The 19,793-nt window shown below is 37.9% G+C and overlaps 1 protein-coding gene across 1 annotated transcript in view; it reads right to left on the bottom strand.

The window, feature by feature from the left end:
* Positions 1-301: 301 nt before the first annotated feature.
* The window catches only part of gna13b (guanine nucleotide binding protein (G protein), alpha 13b), a 35,380-nt gene continuing 15,888 nt past the window's right edge, over positions 302-19,793 (bottom strand). Inside the window, exons 2-4 of the mRNA XM_056453873.1 lie at positions 16,634-16,860; positions 10,117-10,167; positions 302-3,205 (exon numbers count right to left, since the gene is read on the bottom strand). Of these exons, the coding sequence (XP_056309848.1) occupies positions 2,633-3,205; positions 10,117-10,167; positions 16,634-16,860 (851 nt within the window). The 3' untranslated portion in view covers positions 302-2,632. The remainder of the gene's footprint in view (positions 3,206-10,116; positions 10,168-16,633; positions 16,861-19,793) is intronic.

Raw genomic sequence — 19,793 nt, forward strand, 5'->3', positions numbered from 1 at the left:
ATAATGATGATTATATTCTGAAAAGAAATTAATTACAAATAAAACAAATATGTTTTGATTAAGTACACCTATAATTAATATCGCATTAATTATGTAATTTTGATGTTGTTGTCAAGTCATGTAAATAAATAAGATAAAAAATCAATTGAAACTCTTTTGGTGCAACACTACAACCTAGTGTTTACAATGTGGAATTGCACTCAAGTAAACTTGTATAGTCATTGTAAAAATTAAAACAAGCTGCAGTATTGCTTAAACAGCTATTCCAACCCACAAGACACCAACAGAATCTAAATGGCAGTTTTTGCAAAAATGATTTTATTGAGCCAATGATGAAGACTGAAGAAGCATAGGTTAGACTGTACAATGAGAGCAGATCTAATTTCCAACACGGAGCACACAAGAATCTCAAAATCTTTAGTCTGAATTACTATGATATGAGGACTCACAAGCATCCGCATTAATCAAAATTCAAAAGTCTAAGTAAAAAACAAAAAAAAAAAAAGGACCAGAAATGTCTGAGGCATCAAACTGGAGGCACTAGCAGATCAGTGACAGGCAACATTCCCGACTTGCATAAATCAATACTCCATTAGATTATTTGGGCAAAAATCGTCAAAAATCAACCACCTCTGATCAGAATCACATTGTGGAGAAAGCTACAGTAAGAACCATCATCAGGAATCCTTACAGGAAGAGCAGAGAAAACGAAGGTCAATCACGACAAAGATGACGCTGATCTTATAGATATACAGCTGGAGTAGTATCGACCTGCAGCAGCCTTCCTTTAAACAGGTCAACTGTAAGAAGCGCGACAGAAACCAAAGCGTCAAACAGAGGCATTGGGGTGGAGAGTGTGTGTGTGTGTGTGTGTGATGACAGTAATGGTGGCTTTTTGCACCGTGCTGACGGCCAGTGACATCATTAGCACAAGCACTTGGGTTGGCAGAAGCTGTAGACGGATGTTTGCCACTTCGGTAAGTACGTAACACTTGTTTAAAAAGATCTGGAAGGCATATAATACAACATTTTAAGACTTCGCTTGCCAAATAAGGCAGCAAATACTAGAGGCGGACACTCTTAGTATTTCAAACGATGCTACAAATCAGTAAAAAAAACCTGTGCAGTCAAAGTCGAATGCCAAGACGCGTCTTTGCTGGCAGTAAATGGCACTAGGAGACACAGGACACTCAGTGCAGTGCAAAGACGTAATACTTGCTATTCACGAGCCTCCTGGGACTTCAGCCAGGGGCGTAAGGCAAAACACGATGCCAGACAAAGAGCGCACATCTGAATGTGCAGACGATGTATACAGGGCACCATTCAGCGCCAACCAGCCCCAAAAAAACTGCACAAGAGCAAGAGTTGAGGGCAGGGAGTCAGTATCTCTGGATTTGAGGGTGCACAGTGGACAAAAAAGAAAAAGCTATACATTTCAGTGTAGGTTACATATGGGTTAGAGATTATTTACACAAAAATACTTACTTCAACAGTAGTATTGAGGGCAGAAATGGCACTATACAAAGTAGCTATACACAACCTTTGAGGGAACCATAAGGTTCACACAGTAAGATCTATCCCTTTGCTCGAATTATTGGTACCTTAAACACGTGGCACTTGTGAATACAGGCGCTTTTGTTTGTGGGGTCTAACTGAGGAGTCTGAATAGTTTGGTTTGTGGATTTAAAAAAGATTTAAAACAAAGCAAATAAATAAAAAACACCGTATTTTGTTCCCTGATGGAGGAAGAGGTTCTTCCAGACTCTCGCTAGGGTAAGGCAGAGAAGGACATCTGCAGGCCAGCAAGGAAGTTGGATTTCCAGCCACTGATGGAGAGCTACAGTTAGTGGATGTTCTCGACGGCGCCTGAAGAGTTACGCTAAAGTGGTCTACGTTCAGCCCTGAGTTTATGCCGTATACACACTGGATCTATCAGCTCGCCTAGCATGGCTAACCACAGTAGAAGTTCAGTTTGTCATCAAGTGGTATGAATCGTGAGCGTTATCCATCAGCAGAGGAAAAATCAGAGTGTAAACGTTCTGAAACATAACTTAAGTTTGTTGGTAAATATATTCATATCTATATATATATATATTTATATAAAAAACAACAACTGAATCCGAAAATTTTGTACAAATGATTAGACATCTACAGGTTAAAAACACCAATCAAACCGAGGGGTAAAAATTAAGGCCAGGTAGGACATGGACAGAAAGGCTCAGAACATGGTTCCTGTTAAAAGGTTAAAACAGCATTTGCATCTCATCTTGCTATTTGGTCAGTAATACAAGGCTCAAAGGTATCAGATGCTAGGATCTATTCCTGCTTTTGTCCTCTTTTCGAGGGAGCGTTTGGCACCTTCAGGCAGAGGGTGGCGCTCAATGACATGTACAGCTTCTCTGGCAGGGCACTCATGTGTGAGTGGACGAATGCACTCTCTTCTGTAGACCTGCTCTTTAAGAGAAAAACTACCTGCCGTCCCATGCTCATGACAGAGCGCAAGGCTAGGCCTTCTTCTTCCTCGCACGAAAGCACGTCAGAGCTATTCAAAAAGGTTACTGTGTGGAGTACAAACATCAGAGCAGAAGAGGGTTATTTTAGAGAGATCTGAAAGGAAAGGGTTGGACCGGTATCACTGCAGCATGAGCTGTTTGAGGTTGTCGTGCAAGATGGTGTCCTTGACGTCACGGAAGACCAGGCGAATGTTCTCCGTGTTAATGGCAGTGGTGAAGTGGTGGTAGAGGGGCTTCTGCTGTTGGTCTCGGCGTTTGTTTCGGAAACACTCCACCAGGAAGTTTTGCACATCCTGCAGGCTATACGGATCCCCTGTGAACTCGGCGAAATAGTCCTTGATGGCCACCGTTCTGACCTTTTCCTCCAGCAAGTCCGTCTTGTTGAGGAACAGGATGATGGAAACGTTGCTGAAGACGCGGTTGTTGACTATGGTCTCGAAGATGTTGAGTGACTCCATGAGACGGTTGGTCTGCCGGTCCTCCATCAGCACCTGGTCGTACTCGCTGGATGAGACCAGGAAGAGGATGGAAGTGACGCTGTCGAAGCACTCAAACCACCGGCGGCGCTCCGACCTCTGCCCACCAACATCCACCATCTTGAAGGGCACGTTTTTGATCTCAAAGTCGTACTCATGAATGCCTTTGGTGGGCTTACGTGCCAGCAGGATGTCTTGCTGTGTTGGCAAGTAGTCCTGTAGAGAGACAGAGGCTCCATTACTTATTTATCAGAGATGATGTAAGGGGACAAAACCCAAGATTCAAAGCTCTATTTAGGAATCAAACAGATATTGCAGCTGTGTAAAGCTTCTGAATAAAGCTGGGGGGTCTTAAACAGATACGTGAATCAGTCACAAATACTGACATGTGGTGGAATGAGACTCACAGGTGGTGGTTGAGATAAGATTAAGGCAAGTCATGTGAAATTAAAATAAGCTAGAGAAGACTAACACTACTTTGAACAATTTGAATAGAATTTAAAACACTGGGCATCATAGACCCCCAAAGCTTTACAGGGTTATAATGAATGGGTAATTGTATTTAATTAGATTTTTTTGTAAACACAAATCCGTCAACTTCAACTGCCCAAAAAAACAGGCAGAAGTTGCGCATTGTTTCCAGTCTTAGGATTACTATTAAGCATTTACAGCAGTTAACCAACTTCTTTATTAACAACTCAATTAATCAGGCATCTTTTCTCAGGGGAAATTGGTGCTTATTGCTGCGTTATAAAAGACCAAAAGCTTTGCACACTGTAAACGTGCTATTACCAGGTCTGTCTGCTTTTTTTTTTTAATAAACTTTTCTGATGATCTAAAACTTAAACTGCGGGGACAGGACAAAAGAGGGAAAAAAACAACAGTGACGGCCAGCTCATGACTCATTCTCCACATTGCTAGCATACCAGAGTCGGGGGTGGGGGGGCAGCATTAGTGAAAAGGTGAATCCAGACCAGACCACTGAGCAATAGCGTGAGTTAGCGAAATGCACATAAAATGCATTAGATGAAACTCTATACCCTAGTAAATGTTAAAAGAAAAAAAAAAAAAAAAAACCTCAGTGCTTGTGCATTAGACTCAAGATGCATTTCTGAAATTCCAGACAGGATGATATTATCAAGAACACTTGCCTTTAGGGCTGTACAATTTATCATTTCAGCATTGATGTTGAACTGTGATAATTCACAATAGTCACAGCGAGAACATACCCAATGCTGAGTCTGGATTATAATTGATCATTTAAAAGTGTTTTGAGGCCTGTGACTGTGTGAAGGCTTTAAAAGCATTCAGGAATAAGAAAATGTACCGTTTGTAACTTTGAAAAATTAATAAAAGTTAATTTTATTGAATTGTGTAAAAATGAAGACTGCAGTATTTATATTTGATTATTCAATTATTGTATACCTGACTACATTTCAACTCTTCAGAAAACAATGAAACACTGTTTATTTAATTAGCATATTTCTCTTTATTGAATTCATCTCTGCTTGCAGATTGTTTTTTTATTTTATGTATTCCCCTACAGAATCACCCAAATCAATCTAAAATGATCAATTCTTTACAAACATTTATTCAACTCAGTGAAATTGTATTCATATCGAAATATATAAAAATCGCAGAATAAAAAAAACATTGCAATGTTAGATTTTTCCAATATTGTGCAGCACTACTTGCCTTCATACCCAAATTAAACATTTGCCTCATTCACATGAGTAGATGAAAAGAAAAAAAAAAACATCCCATCTTGATGTTAAATCAAATCATTTACAAAAGTTATTTTATATTTACAAAGAGCATATACAATTTAAGAAAAGTTATTCATATTTTTTAAACATTAATATTTCCAATAACCATAAGTATTTTGATGCATCCCACATTTTTGTTGCCAGACATTTATAATTTAATCAAATGGAGTTTCCCTCAATGTCATTGAGAGACTGTCAACATTGAAGAGCTGAAGCAAATATCAGCATGCGACAGATGTTCATTCTGTTTGACGTGACCGTTTGAGTGGGTGAGAAACTTTCTTGTTTGGTGGTGGTTTTGTTATGTCTTTTCCTATACTTAAATGCTTTCAGGATCCGGTATGCCAAACTACAACTTTACACACTTTTTTCCATCCCAGATAATTTTGTTAGCAGGTACTAAACATTACAGTGCTAAACTAATGTTTGTGGGGGGGGGGGGGGGGTGTGTGATTTGCAGATCCTGCATGGCTGCTGATTTGTGGGTGGGTCATCTCACCTGAGACCCATTATGTGGTGCCTTTGAACAGTCCAACATTTGACATGAGAGGGTAGTTTGATTAGCCGGACATCCCTGCCAGTCGTTTTGATTATTTTCGATCATGAGCTCAGTTCACTACCATGCGCATGCTTTTCACTACTGACTTCCATTTATACTGACTTGATTGCTTTAAATAGTTTTGTTAATTATGCCTTTTTGTAATAAATCATTTCTCTTTTCAATCTACCTGGTCCGCATTATTTTTCTTATGTTAGAATTTTGAGCTGGTTGTAACGCTGTAAACAGAGGTTGAGTTGTTTTTTATTTTGCTTAAACATATAAAAAGAATTGACAAATCACTTCTTCCATTAGGAGATTAAGAGTCAAACAAATGTTTAGACACATCTCTCCCCGTCACATACTCTGTGTGCCTGTATTTTGAATTTCACATGCCTGAGGAAACCCTTCTTCCTCATCTCCTCTGTGCCAGTGAGGTCTGTCTCTCCCCAAATACAACTGACACTACCTCAGTCGAGACAAGAATGTAAACTGGGAAAATAATAAACACATACTTTCCAACAGAGTCAAGTGGCCATTTCCCTCTCTGAGCACACTCGAAAGCATGCAGTATTTCCTCTTCCTGTTTGTCGATGCAGTGATTGCTGAAGTGGGTCCACATTGCTGTGACGTGTCTGAATAGCCGTTCACTTGTGGAGGGGAAAAAAGAAAAAAAAAAAACCCACCAATCTAAGGCATGACGCTCAGACCAGCACACATTCAACTCCACTTCCTCTTTCTTGCAACGAAAGTCAGAGCGGCAGACACAGGAACCCAGGCCGAACGACAGAGTGACGTCAATGAGCGTAATACAGAAAGTCAGATATATGGGGAACTTGATGAACTGCTTCTTTTGAGGCTCTTTTACTGACGTGGCATCAGTGCTTTTAACAGGATGAGAGTTTTTAAAACAGGTTATCTGATCCTTTGTCCTATAACGGAGTTGTCTGGAGCTGAAGCTCTGATACTAATCGTCACATTTACTGCAGTCAGCAGCATCTAGAAAGAGCATGAAACCGCAAACATCCGTTTAGTACTGAGAGAGAGAGAGAACGAGTGGCAGGCGGCGAGTCACGTGATGCAAAGGAACTGAACTGGGCTCTTGTGCATCAGACACAGATGCTTTGAAGCACATTGATGTGTTCAGCGGAGATGCAAGGTCCCCAATAAGCTGTCAGCTAGCTTTGCATATATAGTCCAGATGAATATGGACCATTATATATAAGGGCTGCACAATATATCGTTTCAGCACCGTTATCTCAATACGTGCATTTGCAATAGTCACATCAGAGAATTTGCAATGAAATTTCAGAACATGAGATCATTGAGATCTTTTTACCATCATGAAGAAAAAACTGTAAAACTCCATGTTTTAGGGCCTGTGAGAGAGTTTAAAAGCATTCAGGCACAAGCAAGTGTATATTTGCAACTTTAATACATATTATTTTATGGAATTATTCATTGGCAGTTCATTCTGCTGAGGCGACCCCTGATAAAACAGGCACTAAATAAGTGAGTGAATTATTTATACAATGAAGTCCATGCAGTGATATTTTACATTTAATTATTCAATTTCTGTACGTGAATTCTTACCAAAAAGGTGCTATTTAACCTATTAACCCATATCGCAATAGATATTGCTGCAAAACAAAACATCACAATGCCAGATTTTTCTAATATATGTAATGTAATGTGTATTTCAATAGCGTATTTATTGTGTATGGCCATACACCCAAAGTGCTTCACAATCATGAGCGGGGGTGTCTCCACGACCAGTGTGCAGCATCCACTTGTATATTTAATTTAAATGCGGTATCAGCTTCAACACCACATTTTCATCTGTCATCGGTCAACTGGGACTGATCCAAATCCGATATTGCACATGTACTATTCTGTGGAATATATAAGCCCAACAAAGCCATGAAGATGTTATATGGCACTTGAAAGTTTCCATGCACTATATTCACAATTTTTCACTTGATAGTTTAATGTGAACTACAGAAAGAGATTAAATTCAAGGTCACGTCAATGCTTCTCTCCTCTGTGGTCGTCAAACATTCTCCATTAATTCACAATTCGATCCGCGTGCCGTGTTCGATTATGATGGTCAACTGGACAAAACTGTCACCAAGATGACTTGTTTCTATTGTTTTAAATGATCAGTGGAGAAATGCATTTAGTATTGCAATAAATTACTTTATTTAGACTTGCAATAGTTTGTTGCGGTTTCTAAATCATGTTACATTTTACTCTGTGTCTGTAACATCGCAAACCTGAAGTAGAGCGTTATTACCAGTGGTGAAGTCCTTGCTATACTCACGTATACTCAGTATGCCTATTTTTTCCACAAGCTGTTTGGGTATTACGACTTCTGAGGATCATACCCTCGGTATACTCACTTGTTTTGGTGATTAAACGTCCCTAATTTATGTGTATTCACGTCTCCTTTAACGGTATACCAAATGTTTTTTAAGTCTCATTTCAATTTGTTGCAGTTGGTGCAGTTTTGTTTAACTTGCGCCATTCTCTGCCCCTGACGATTGCAGCAACTGTGAGAATAATTCGTGAGTTTTTAGTTTTTCGAAGATCACAACAAATCAGCTGAATGTGTATGTATATATATATATATATATATATATATATATATATATATATATATATATATATATATATATATATATATATATATATATATATATATATATATATAGTTAATGAATCAAAGAAACATTGACATTCATCGTTTCTTTGCCTATGCTTTTAAAATTTGGATTTGTGTGGTAATAGTAAACCACCTTTTTTTTTTTTTAGGACTACACCACTGGTTATTACTGCTCTTCACCCACAAATGATCTGAAATTCAAAAGAAAAAAGGTTCAATGGTGTTACACAGATATAAAACGCATTGATGTCTTCCCTTTGAGCTACTATGTTTTCAAAGTGGCAGCAGATACTGGAGAGTTGCACACTATCTCAAATGATGCTTCAAGTGCTTCATCCATTGTGCCGCTCTGCATTGAACAATGTATTATGATACTTTGCATAAAACTGCTTTTTGTAAGTTCGTCTTGTTGGGAGGGGTCTATAGTTGCACATTACATTGACTTTTCCAAATCTAGAACAGAAAATGCTTTACTTTTAAAGTGGTATTAAGACATCTTTATTACATTATGATATTCATCATCATGAGTGTCTGCACTTGGATCATCTGAGTAAGAAAACGATGAGGAATCTGATGAGGAATTTTCTTATGGTCGTCTTTAATCATAACACTTCTTAAACTTCATGCTTATAAATAACGTATATGTTAAAACCAGAGATTTCAAGAGGAAACTACTCAATGGAAAAGTCGCTTTAGGAAGTATTATGGGAACGGGTTGACACACGTGACCTTTTATGTCAGCAGAGCCAGTTTCACTTCTCTCTCCGTGTGTACTGGCTGATGAGCAGGGACACCCCGTCATGCCCTACAGCATTGGGAACTAACAGACAGGCATTTGTCTCTCACATCATCTTCAGATTTTGCCAGTATTTTCCTTCACTCCTGCTCTTCTGGAATGAATCATTGTTACTGTATAAAATTATTTATTTATGTGTGATCTGAGTCTGTGATTATAATAGAAACTTTTCAGTGGTGTCAGTACTTCATTAAAAATGACTTGGTCAAAAATGAAAACATTTGCTAACCCTCAAGTTGATCAATACCTTATGGGTTTTTTTCTATAATGAGCACAAGATATCTTGAACAATTTTGGAAAGAGGTAGCCACTGACTTTCAAAGCAGAAAAAAGTATCTAAATATCATCTTTTGTGTTTAAAACAAGTGGAGGGTGAGTAGGGCTGAGCCGCTAAACAATATTATATCGAATCGTGATCAAATTTATGTCAATAACATCGCTAAGCTCTGGACCACTCTACATTGATCTAAGAGCCAATCACACAACAGAAATGTGCGACAAGGGGAATCTAGAAGTGTGTTGATATTAGAGATGCTCTGAATTTTTGGACGCCAAAAATTATTGGCCACCGAAAATAAGTTATGCTATTATTGGACTCTCTAATTTGTGGCTTCAGTCATTGTTGGGAAGCTCTTTTAAATCTGAAGCATTAACAACCTGATATTGAAATATATATCGTTATCGTTCCATATGGAAAATAATTAATCAAGATTGCATTTTTGACATATCGTCCAGGCCTAAGGGTGAGTAAAACATGACAACTCTCCCTTTATTCATATTTTAAAATGGAACACATCAGTCTCAAGAGTGCAGATATAGTTTTTCTTTATAGGGTTTCTCATGAGAAATGATGAGAAATCTTTATAAAAATGTACTGTTTTGTGCTTCAAAGGTGTTTGATGATAGGCAAGTCAAATTTGGACCAATATCAAGGCCAGTGAAATATTACAATCATTGTTTTGGGGTAAACCATCCCTTCAACACCAAGCAAAAGACAATATCCAACAATTCTAAAACTACAATAAACATGCATCAATGAGATCACTGTCATGGACAATCTTTATCTCATCAATTTCCAGACCTACACATGGAATGTGTGCCTAACAAAACTCTAACTTGTTGAACTCTGACCTGCAAATTTATACCATGTGGGTAACAGAAGACTGCATGACCTCTTATCTGAATAAAAAATGCTAATTTTAAGTATACACTTGCAGTAAAGTACATTTTGGATGAATAACATTTTAAAATGTTGTTTATCCCCCAAAGAGTGGATTTAGAAATGCTACTAACCATAACTATTAAGTCTCAGAAGAATATGTGAGGCAAGAAACCCCAGCAGAGACAGAATGATAACATGCTTACCGGTGTTCCGAGTTTGTCCAAGTTGTCCAAGAAATACTTCACAGATTCACCCTGTAAGTACGACAAACAACAGAGAGAATAGGTCAGTTCATCAAGGCACAGTAAAAAGAAACGCAATTATAATCAATTCAGATCCCACGTTTCATAATTAGATGTATCTGGGCCTGTACACTCCAGCAAAGATTGTGCTCGCATACATAGGGTTATTACAGTGAAACGTTCTCAAATAAACCTGGCATGCAAAAAGTGTAGAGGTAAGCACTTAAAGAAATGAGGGCCTCGTTAACATGAGAACTGACGGAAGTGAGTCATGAAAAGCCTCTGACAGGATATCAGTAATCATAGACAGACAGCTTCCCAAAACTAAATAGCATCTTATTTTCGCCATTGGGAGAACTCAGCATTTCTGAGAGATCATACTAGTGACTCAGTAGTAGGACTGGACAAACACCACCTCCTGCTTTAGTCCTGCATTCGCAACAGCTGCTCTCAGTGCTGTGCGCACACCATTAACCAACACGAGACACTAGAAAACGGACAAGCCTAACTTCGAAAGAACACACCAAGGCATGCTCTGGTTTGGAAAATGAAAATCTTGAGTAACAGGAATAAGCTGCCCAGGAAACAGCAACAGGCCTTGAGTTAATGTTCCGTGACACTTGGATGTATAACGGACCAATTAGCCTCTTGCAATTTCAACAGTTTGGCAAGCTGACAGGACTGCAGGAAGGGGGTCTGTTCCGCTCCGTTCCCAGCATCATGCTCATCTTTCTCAGTGCAAGATGAAGCTGTAAAGCAAAACTCTGTGGGTGCAGTCGAGAAAGCCAAAGTCTTCATTTCTAACCTAAAATACCCTTTGAAAACACGTCAGCATCATGGGGTTAGCTGAGGTCTACAAGAGGTACAGGCAGGTCTTTTGAGGTGGCTTTTAATAGGAAGGGGATTATGTCATGAGAAACCCCCTGGAAACCCTCCTCTAGCTGGGCATGAAGCCACAGCCACACTGTGCTGTTCATCTTCAATGAAGGGTGTGGGCATAAAGGAACTACATGCTCAAGGCAGGCCAGGATATCAGTTTCAGGGCAACGCTAAAAAGGAAGTCCTGTTAACTCAGCAACACCTGAAGCTCAGCCCACTGTTGTTTACTCTATTTCATAGGTTAAATGTATACATACACACACACACAATATCTGCGGCGGTTCTTATAATAAAAAGTAATAATGTATATAACTAAATCTTCTACAAAATGTCTAAATATTAATAATGTATTTTGCAGATTAAATGACATGTTTATGATATGGAAATTGAATATTTCACACACCAGTAGCTTCTTTTCTGTATGCTTATAAACTAAAAAGATGTATTGTGAATCAGGGGTAACACAACACATTTATATTTATTAATGATTGTGGATGGTTCCTTTACATTAATTTTTGGATTGTCATTATCTGTAAATAAAGCAAATAAGAAAAATAAGACTATTCTAATCATTTCAGTTTACTTAAATTCTCAGTTTCAGTCCTAATTTGGAAATTTTCAACAAACGAGGACCACATTTTACAGTAAATAGCTGATAATGAACAAGTAGCTTTAAGGAATAGTGTTAATTAACAAAGTTAATTAACATACACAGAAGTCAGTGACAATGGGAGGCTTGATATTTGGCAGACATTGTGATTAATAAAACAGCCTAATGTTTATCTGTAATACATACAAGCAAAAAATGGGCAAATGTGAGGGTTATAAAATCTCTTTTCCAGGGCCTCACATTTGCAGGAGTGCACAAGATTTATCATTTCATTCACAGCTCAACATTCCTTCATGGATCACACAATCCTTCATCTAGATCCTGTTAATCTTAGGCTAGGATGAAGGAAAGGGGGAAGACGTGTATGCCTGAGACCACAGGCCTGATAGCACTCTCCCTCCAGCAATGCTATTTTATCAAGAGCACTACAGAATTTTAAATAAATAAACAAATAAATAAACAAATAAATAAACATATATATATATATATATATATAAAAATGTATATAGAAAAAGAAAAAGTGAAGATAAAGACCACAGCAGTGCAACAACTTCAGGAGCCATTAGCACAGAATGCATCTTTGCATCAAAAAAAGTGAGAAGCAGCGCTCCTGAATGTTTTTAAAAAACGTTTGTAATTACTGTCATGATGTAAGCAGAAGTGTGCAATAATGCCCCGCCTACGAGTTCTGATTGGTCCACTGCTTTGAGACTGATATTGATAAGCACTGCTGCATGTAAAAGTTGAAATTCCTTTAACTTGAGATGAATTTTGAAGGCTTGTTTATATATCACATCCAAAATTCCCATGAAAACATTAGGTGCTCTACTTCCTCCAGCAATTTTAATGCCGTTCTGAGCTCATGCTCCAGTGGCTTCTGCCATGGCTAAACATCTATCAGCCATACTGACATCGTCCCATGTTGTGAGCCAGAGTGGCCCCTCATCTTTACAATCACAAAAGAGCAGTGATTGATCACGAATTGTCGGTTAAACCCGCTGGTGCATTTCCACGCTAGCATTTTCATTAAAAGAGATTTCAGTAATAAAAATTATTAAATTTACATTTAATACGCAACTAATATTTTTATGTTTTTCTTCGGAGAGCGTTGAGCTTAACATTTGAAATTTTTATACAGTCTCTAAATGATTTAGAAGTTGTTATAATTATATATATAATTCACAGGAAGCTTTTCAGCTCTGTAGTGGATTATAATGAAATACTAGCCTGTTCAAAACAAACAGAAAAAACAAGCACTGAGGACTTGTTGCATATTCCTTGTACCAAACCCATATCAAACTGTGACCCCTAAAACCAAAGTACCCATCCTAATACACAGTAGTGAACATTTAAAGTGGATCATCAACTTTCATCAAAGTTCTCTTAAAACAATTAACCAGCACCCATTCCTAGGACAATTTTGAAAAACATTTGATTTACTTCAAATGTTGACTTTTGTATATGGCAGAGCGCAGCAGTCAGTGTTTTGGGGTGGGGGCAAGCACAGATGGCACTTGGGTAGATATGTCCTATCAAAACATCTCTTCCGGTGGCTTAAATCGGCAGACATCCCAGATCCTGCAGAAACCGCAGCTGAGACCACCAGTTCTGAAGATTTGCTCATGATGCAGGGAGGGAGAAGGTCTCACAAGAATCACCTATATCAGATAAATCCTTTGGTAAGTGGAGTTGAAACGAAACTCACTGACTCAAACAGACGTTCACATACTATAAACAAACTTTATAATGCTTTAGCAAACTGAATTTGGCAGTTATAAAGTGTGTGCTGCTATTTGGACATTAAAAAGACAAACAAAAGAAGGCAAGCCACAGTGCCATTTATGGGGGTTGTGAGAGCAGAACAGTGAAGACTAAAGCAATGGATTAGGATTATGCAATGCTGAGAAATAAGAGGAGGGGTGGAGCGAGGAGGAGCCAGGGATCTTGGCAGCAGGAATCCAGAACAAGTTTTGTTTTGTTGCATGTCGAGTGCATACCATAACCCCCAGAGGCTGGGGGGACAGAGTTGTGAAAGCAGGAAGCCTGATAATGTTTTGCACTCGACACACGTGGTTTGTGGATTACAGGGCACAAAAGTGTTTTGTTTTGTTGCTTCGACTTAAGCAGAATGCAAAATCACCAGAGCTTGTAGCAGAGCTGAGAGAAGAGGCCGTCTACTTAACAGAAGAGCTGTATGTAAACTTCAGTAGTGATGGATGAATTTAAGCTCAACCAGCCTTGGCTCAGTGGAAATGGAGGTTTGTGAGCTTGGTGAAGAGCAGATCTGCTCTGTTATCAGCACCATTGATCAGGGCTGGAGTATACCGACTCAGTTTCATGTTGATTCTTGTCCTAACCAGCATGCATCCACTGCACTGCTTAAGTCCCAACTTGCCTCTGCAGAGAGGATCACTGAAAATGGTCAAAGACCACCTATATTCCCCAAAAAAGCTAAATGTGCACAGGACCCCAGTGATGACTGAAAACTGCCAATAATACAGCTGCACCGGGTGGCATGGTCACTAGGACTTTGAGGAAAATTGTTGTGGCATGCTAAATAATGTGATATTCGATGTGTGATATGATATTTTAAATAACATTATAACCAATATGTGAAAGAGAATAGCCCTGTTTTACTGGTGCATAAAACATTTTTTTGAATGTAAACAAAAAAATAATAATTAATCACCACCACTTTGGTACACTGGCATAGTTTTATCAACCTGAAAACACCAAGAACATTAAAACAAACAAAAAAAAACTTAACACTTGAAACAGAGAGGAGTTTTTTTTGCAGTCTTAATGCTTTCTTAACATGGCTTGATAGCTTGGTCATATTTCAGCATCCATACTAAAACAGTAACAGGTTTTTGGACAAAAAAATAAAAAGTAAAAATCTGCATATCCACTCAGAGATGCATGTTGACATGACTACTTTGCTATTATCACACCCTCTGAAAGACTTTTCAGCAGGCACACAAAAATACACTTTTAATGAAGCACTAATTTATTACAAACATGTTCAGTATTATATTGTAGTAGGGCTGGACGATATGGTCATGATTTATATCACATTAGATCTTTTCATTTCGGTTCATACAATATCATTTTGCCAACAATATAATACTTTAAAAGCCTAAAAAAAAAAAAAAACTGCCATTACATCTATTCAAAGTCTCAAAAACGAATTTACCAAGTTTATGAAACCTCCTATAAAACAATATAATAGTTTAGAAATAATAACTGTACAATAAATTAATGCTCACCTTTTACAGTATTTGTACTTAGCCTTTATACAAACAAGAAATGTAAAATAAACACATACACCATCAAACAAACATGAAACGCATACACTTGCCTTTTCTTTACCTTTAAACTATAACATAGACTGATTATTTTTAAACTGAAATAACAAATAGGCTGCTTTAACTAGGATTAAGAAGTGAAGGTCATTTGCAGACAAAAGATAAAATTTCTATTGGAATACTGAAAATGTCCATACAAATATTACTGTTATCAAAAAAAAAATCTTATTGCAATTTATATTGAATTACTGTCCAGCCCTATACTGTAGTGTCTTTCTCTAACATAATTACACCATCTGTATAACTAAACAAAAATGATGGTGGCAGCAATACAGCGGGCAAGCCGGCCTCATCAAACATACTGAGAAACATCTGACACGTGGATCAGTCTATATCTGCAACATTTCATTCTTGTGAGCTCTACCAATCACACTGATCTGTTACTGGGTGTAAAGACCTCTGGTGAAATCAACACTTTAAAAATAGGGAAGTGCTGCATTAGGAACTGAGAGCATTTAGAGAAGTCTGAAGTGCACTAAGATGGCACTTGTTATGTCAGGGGCTACGATGGATAGTTTGAGATTTACTGGAGAAAATCTAAAATTACAAAACCAAACTTATTTGATATGGATAGTAAAGCAGGAATAGTAATCTGCCATCTTCCTCTGATAACCCAAAAGGCAGTAAAGTCCTCAGAAGCAGATGCGACGCATATACACAACTTCGCAAGGCAATTCACACAACTTTCAGCTGGAGGTCTAAAATGACTATTGTCTAAAAGCATCAAGTGTTTTGTCCACCAGAAAACATTACAAATGTCAACAACCCACAGACTCTCTATAGTGGATAGCAGGTCACTTCAACCTGAACTCCAATATGTTAAAAAGTGCATTCACAAGCACAAAGGAGAGAGGAAGGAGAGTTCCACCTCCTTATCAAAGAGCTGTGCATTGGCTTTATTATTCTTTATTAAGACCAAGCCAAAGTTTAGACTCAACTGGTGTCCCATATCTGTTTTTCCATGAATTCCCACCCAAGATTAGTCTGTTGGTGATCACTTTACCCAACATGATTGACTACTGTGTTTGTGAATGACTACGAAGTTAGAAACATAAAAAAAATGAACTGGGTTATACCATCATACCTGCCAGCGTGATTAGGTTAAAGGCTTCCTCTTTAGATTAAGATTTCTGAAGCGAAATAAAGTAGAGTGGTAAAATAAGCCCTATATTAATTTGAGCAAATTAACAAGATAGAGAGATTGTGTTTAAATGACTATATTTTGTCATATTTCACAGCCCTCCTTCATAATACAACATTTAAAAACTCTTTAAGTGGGAAAACATCTCTTTACATGTCGCAATGTGGCAGATTAAAATGAAATTTCTGTAATTAGATGATGGTCAGATAATTAAAAATAATAAATAAATAAGCATAAAAAAAACTCTCATAACTGAAAATAATGGATCTTTTGAGAACTTGTGCACAATAAAAAAAATAATATTAAATAAATAAATTCTGATATGTGGTCACCATGTAAACTGTCAAAACATTGGCAAACATTTCTGTTGACATTTGCCGTCAGTGACAGACAACAACTGCAACAATCTCATTTCCTGTTAATACTCAATTTTACTCAAAAAACGTTTTATATATCAGATAATATAGATCTCAGAAAACTCACCAGCTGAAACTCTCTGCGCCGGTCATATGCATTCTGTATGCCGCTGTCAGCCCAGAGGGCCCGGATTGAGGGCATGTACTGCAGGAAGAATTTCGTCTCCATCATCCCTTGCGACACCATGGTCGACCGTGTGTCAAAAGCCATCATGATGTCTCCATGTTTCTGGTTTGAAGGGTTTCCCCATGGGATATGCAGCTTTTCTCTGGCATCCACAAGCACTCGAACACCTGTGAAGGTAAGAGTAACACCAAGCAAATTGATTTATGAAGATTAGCAACTCTCTTTCAATTTATAAAGCATTAGTAATGCAAAAATGACATTGCTTCACAAGCTTATCGTTCACCAAAGTACAAGTAAAAAGGTCTATACGAGTGCAAGCATTATACCTGCGCAGTGGCTTGTGGTTTTACTGCAGCAGTTAACCTAAACACGTCAGCCTCAGTGTGGACAAATATAAAGACAATAGACTAAAGAATAACTACAAGCACCATTGGACTCAGTTTTGCTATTGACATAAAGAAAGATTTTCTCAAAATTCAAACACTATTTTAAAAAGACCATATCTAAACAAGACAAACATGCTTTCAGTTTTGTTGCCAGATTTGGATCAGATCTGTTCCATTTTACTAATGACACTGTTGTGATTTTTAACATCTAGTTTCAATTATCAATTTAAAATAACATTTTATGTAGCAAAAATGTACTAGTAGTCAAAGTGAAAAATAACGATGTTTGACATGAGGGTGCGTCAATAATAAGATCATTTTAATTTCTGGGTGAACTAACCCTTTAATTGACAAGTACAGAAATTAAAGTCCAGTTGCACTAACTCAGTATATTTTAGTTTCATTGATTGCCCTTAGGCTGAATGAAATTAAATAAATTTAAAAAAATCAACAGAGCCACCATGTGTCCAACAAAAGACAGGCACGACCAGGACAGCTGTGGTTAAGTCCTTGAATGCTTTCAGTCCATTGTTCTGATGCAATACACCACTGACATTAAAATCTTTTTTTAATCACACAGAATAAGGTTTAACTGGCAAGTCCTAGGTAACAATTCAGAGCATTTGACAAAGCAACTCCATCCTACACCTACTAAACTACTGGTATTAGTGGTGCAAACAGTAGTGATGTAGGTCTTCAGTTTGGCACACTCAGTCTATCGCTGTAGCGGAGTGTCATTGTGGCATCCCCACATTCTTCATAGAAATTACCTGTTAAACCGGTTTCCACTGGCAGCTCTTGATACAACTGCAAGCAATGACATACAAAGACTCTAAGCTCTTTTGACCTTTGACCAGTTTGGTGGAAAAGCTTTGAAGTTCTTGGAAACTAAGCATGGTAATAGAAAAATGAGTGTTGCATTGTGGTTATCTTCCATTCTGCATTAAACCAACCAGCAGATTACCAGACTGCTCCTTCTAAACCAGCGGTCACCAATGTTTTAAAGCTCAAGATCCCTGGCAGAAAAAAAGTAGAGAATGCATTTCCAACTTGAGACCTTTAATTTAGCATAATGAATATTTAGATTTATGTGAAATTATCTGGTTCAACTTTTAAAGTGATGTAAGCAAGAAAAACAGAGGGTAAGTGGTGGAGGGCACCATATGGAGTGTTTCGCCCAGGATGCCATTCAAGCTAGAAATGCCACTGACAATAATGATACTTCTGCAGGTACTACATTAGCATTTTATAAATAAACTGTAATAAAATTTTGATAATATTAAACGAACCTTCGTAACACTGAAGGCTGATTTATACTTCTGCATCAAGCTCCAGCACAGCCTTCGCGCGGTCACATAGCCCTCACAGTGGCTGATGCCGACACATCGCTTGAAAAAAACGTAACCACGTCACTCACAACGACGCATAGCACAAGCTCTGTGATTTGTCAATTTGCTAGCTGTGACGAGTGTAGGTGGTGCTGAGAGCTGCTAGCCTGATGGAGCAAGTTTTTACAAGTGTCGAGTCCCGTGAAGTAACTTGTAACTTTAGATGGAAACTTTTGTTTTGTGTTTACCTTATGATTAAAGCTGTTGCCCATTCGCTGGGTCCCGCCTCTGAATGAGCGAGTCTTAGCTACTTGTCCATTAAGGTAGCGTGCAGAAAAAACAAAACACCAGCAATAAAACTAGACACAGGGCAATATAAAAACCAGAAGTGTTGTTGCAGAGCAACACAAACAGCACGTAGAAGTATAAATGCACAACAACACGCAAGGTATGCACCATGGGTAGGCCGACACGAAATCTGTGTGTGCAGAAATTCGCAGATTTTTAGACCATCAAGTCTATTTGTTTACTTGTGTAAATGTGTAAATTGTAGTGCTGTCAATTGATTAAAAAAATTAACTAATTAATCACACTTTTTTTTTTAATTAATTGCGATTAATCGTGACTGAAACTTGTAATTTTGGCTATTCAAATGTAAAATTTATGCAAGCGCAAAACAAAAACTATTTAAATTCAAAATATAATCGTTTATTAGAATTTTTGTTTAACTTGTAACACAGATTTCTTCATGTAAACAACATACCCACAATAAACCATCAAGATCCTGGCTTGATAGCCATATTTATTACAGAAATTAAAACACAGGCATGTTAATGCCATTTGAATTTCAAAACAATCAATGCCAATAAAGAAAAAAATTATTTCCAAGTTGGATTCTAAGTGGACTGGAAACAAAAATGCACACACAGACACACACACACACACACACACACAAACAGACACAGACACACACACACACACACAGGACAGGACAGGACAGGGCAGCCGGAGCGACTCAGATTCAACACGCATGATAGCGTTCATCAAATTTGCTTAAATGAAACATTCTAAAGTATGGCTGTGTTTCACAAGGATTCTGACACAACAACACGAAGCATACGCTTTACAAAAGTTGCGTTTAAGGAGAAACACGTCAAACTTACTGAAACATTGGAGGGCGCATGCTAAAAGGCAGAGGAATGCGCTGTCTTTGACAGCTCGCGACTTCATCTGGCACTATCCGAGTACATTTACATGGACACCAATACTCTGATTTTAATATGATTAAGATAATGCTCTTATTAAGAGTCTACCATGTAAGAAGCGATTTTTGATTACCTTAAAGGACCACCGAGTCATGAAATCTTGAGGTTTTTATTCTCGTTC

Source organism: Danio aesculapii, chromosome 3, assembly GCF_903798145.1.
Source record: "Danio aesculapii chromosome 3, fDanAes4.1, whole genome shotgun sequence".
NCBI classification, from domain to species: Eukaryota; Metazoa; Chordata; class Actinopteri; order Cypriniformes; family Danionidae; genus Danio; species Danio aesculapii.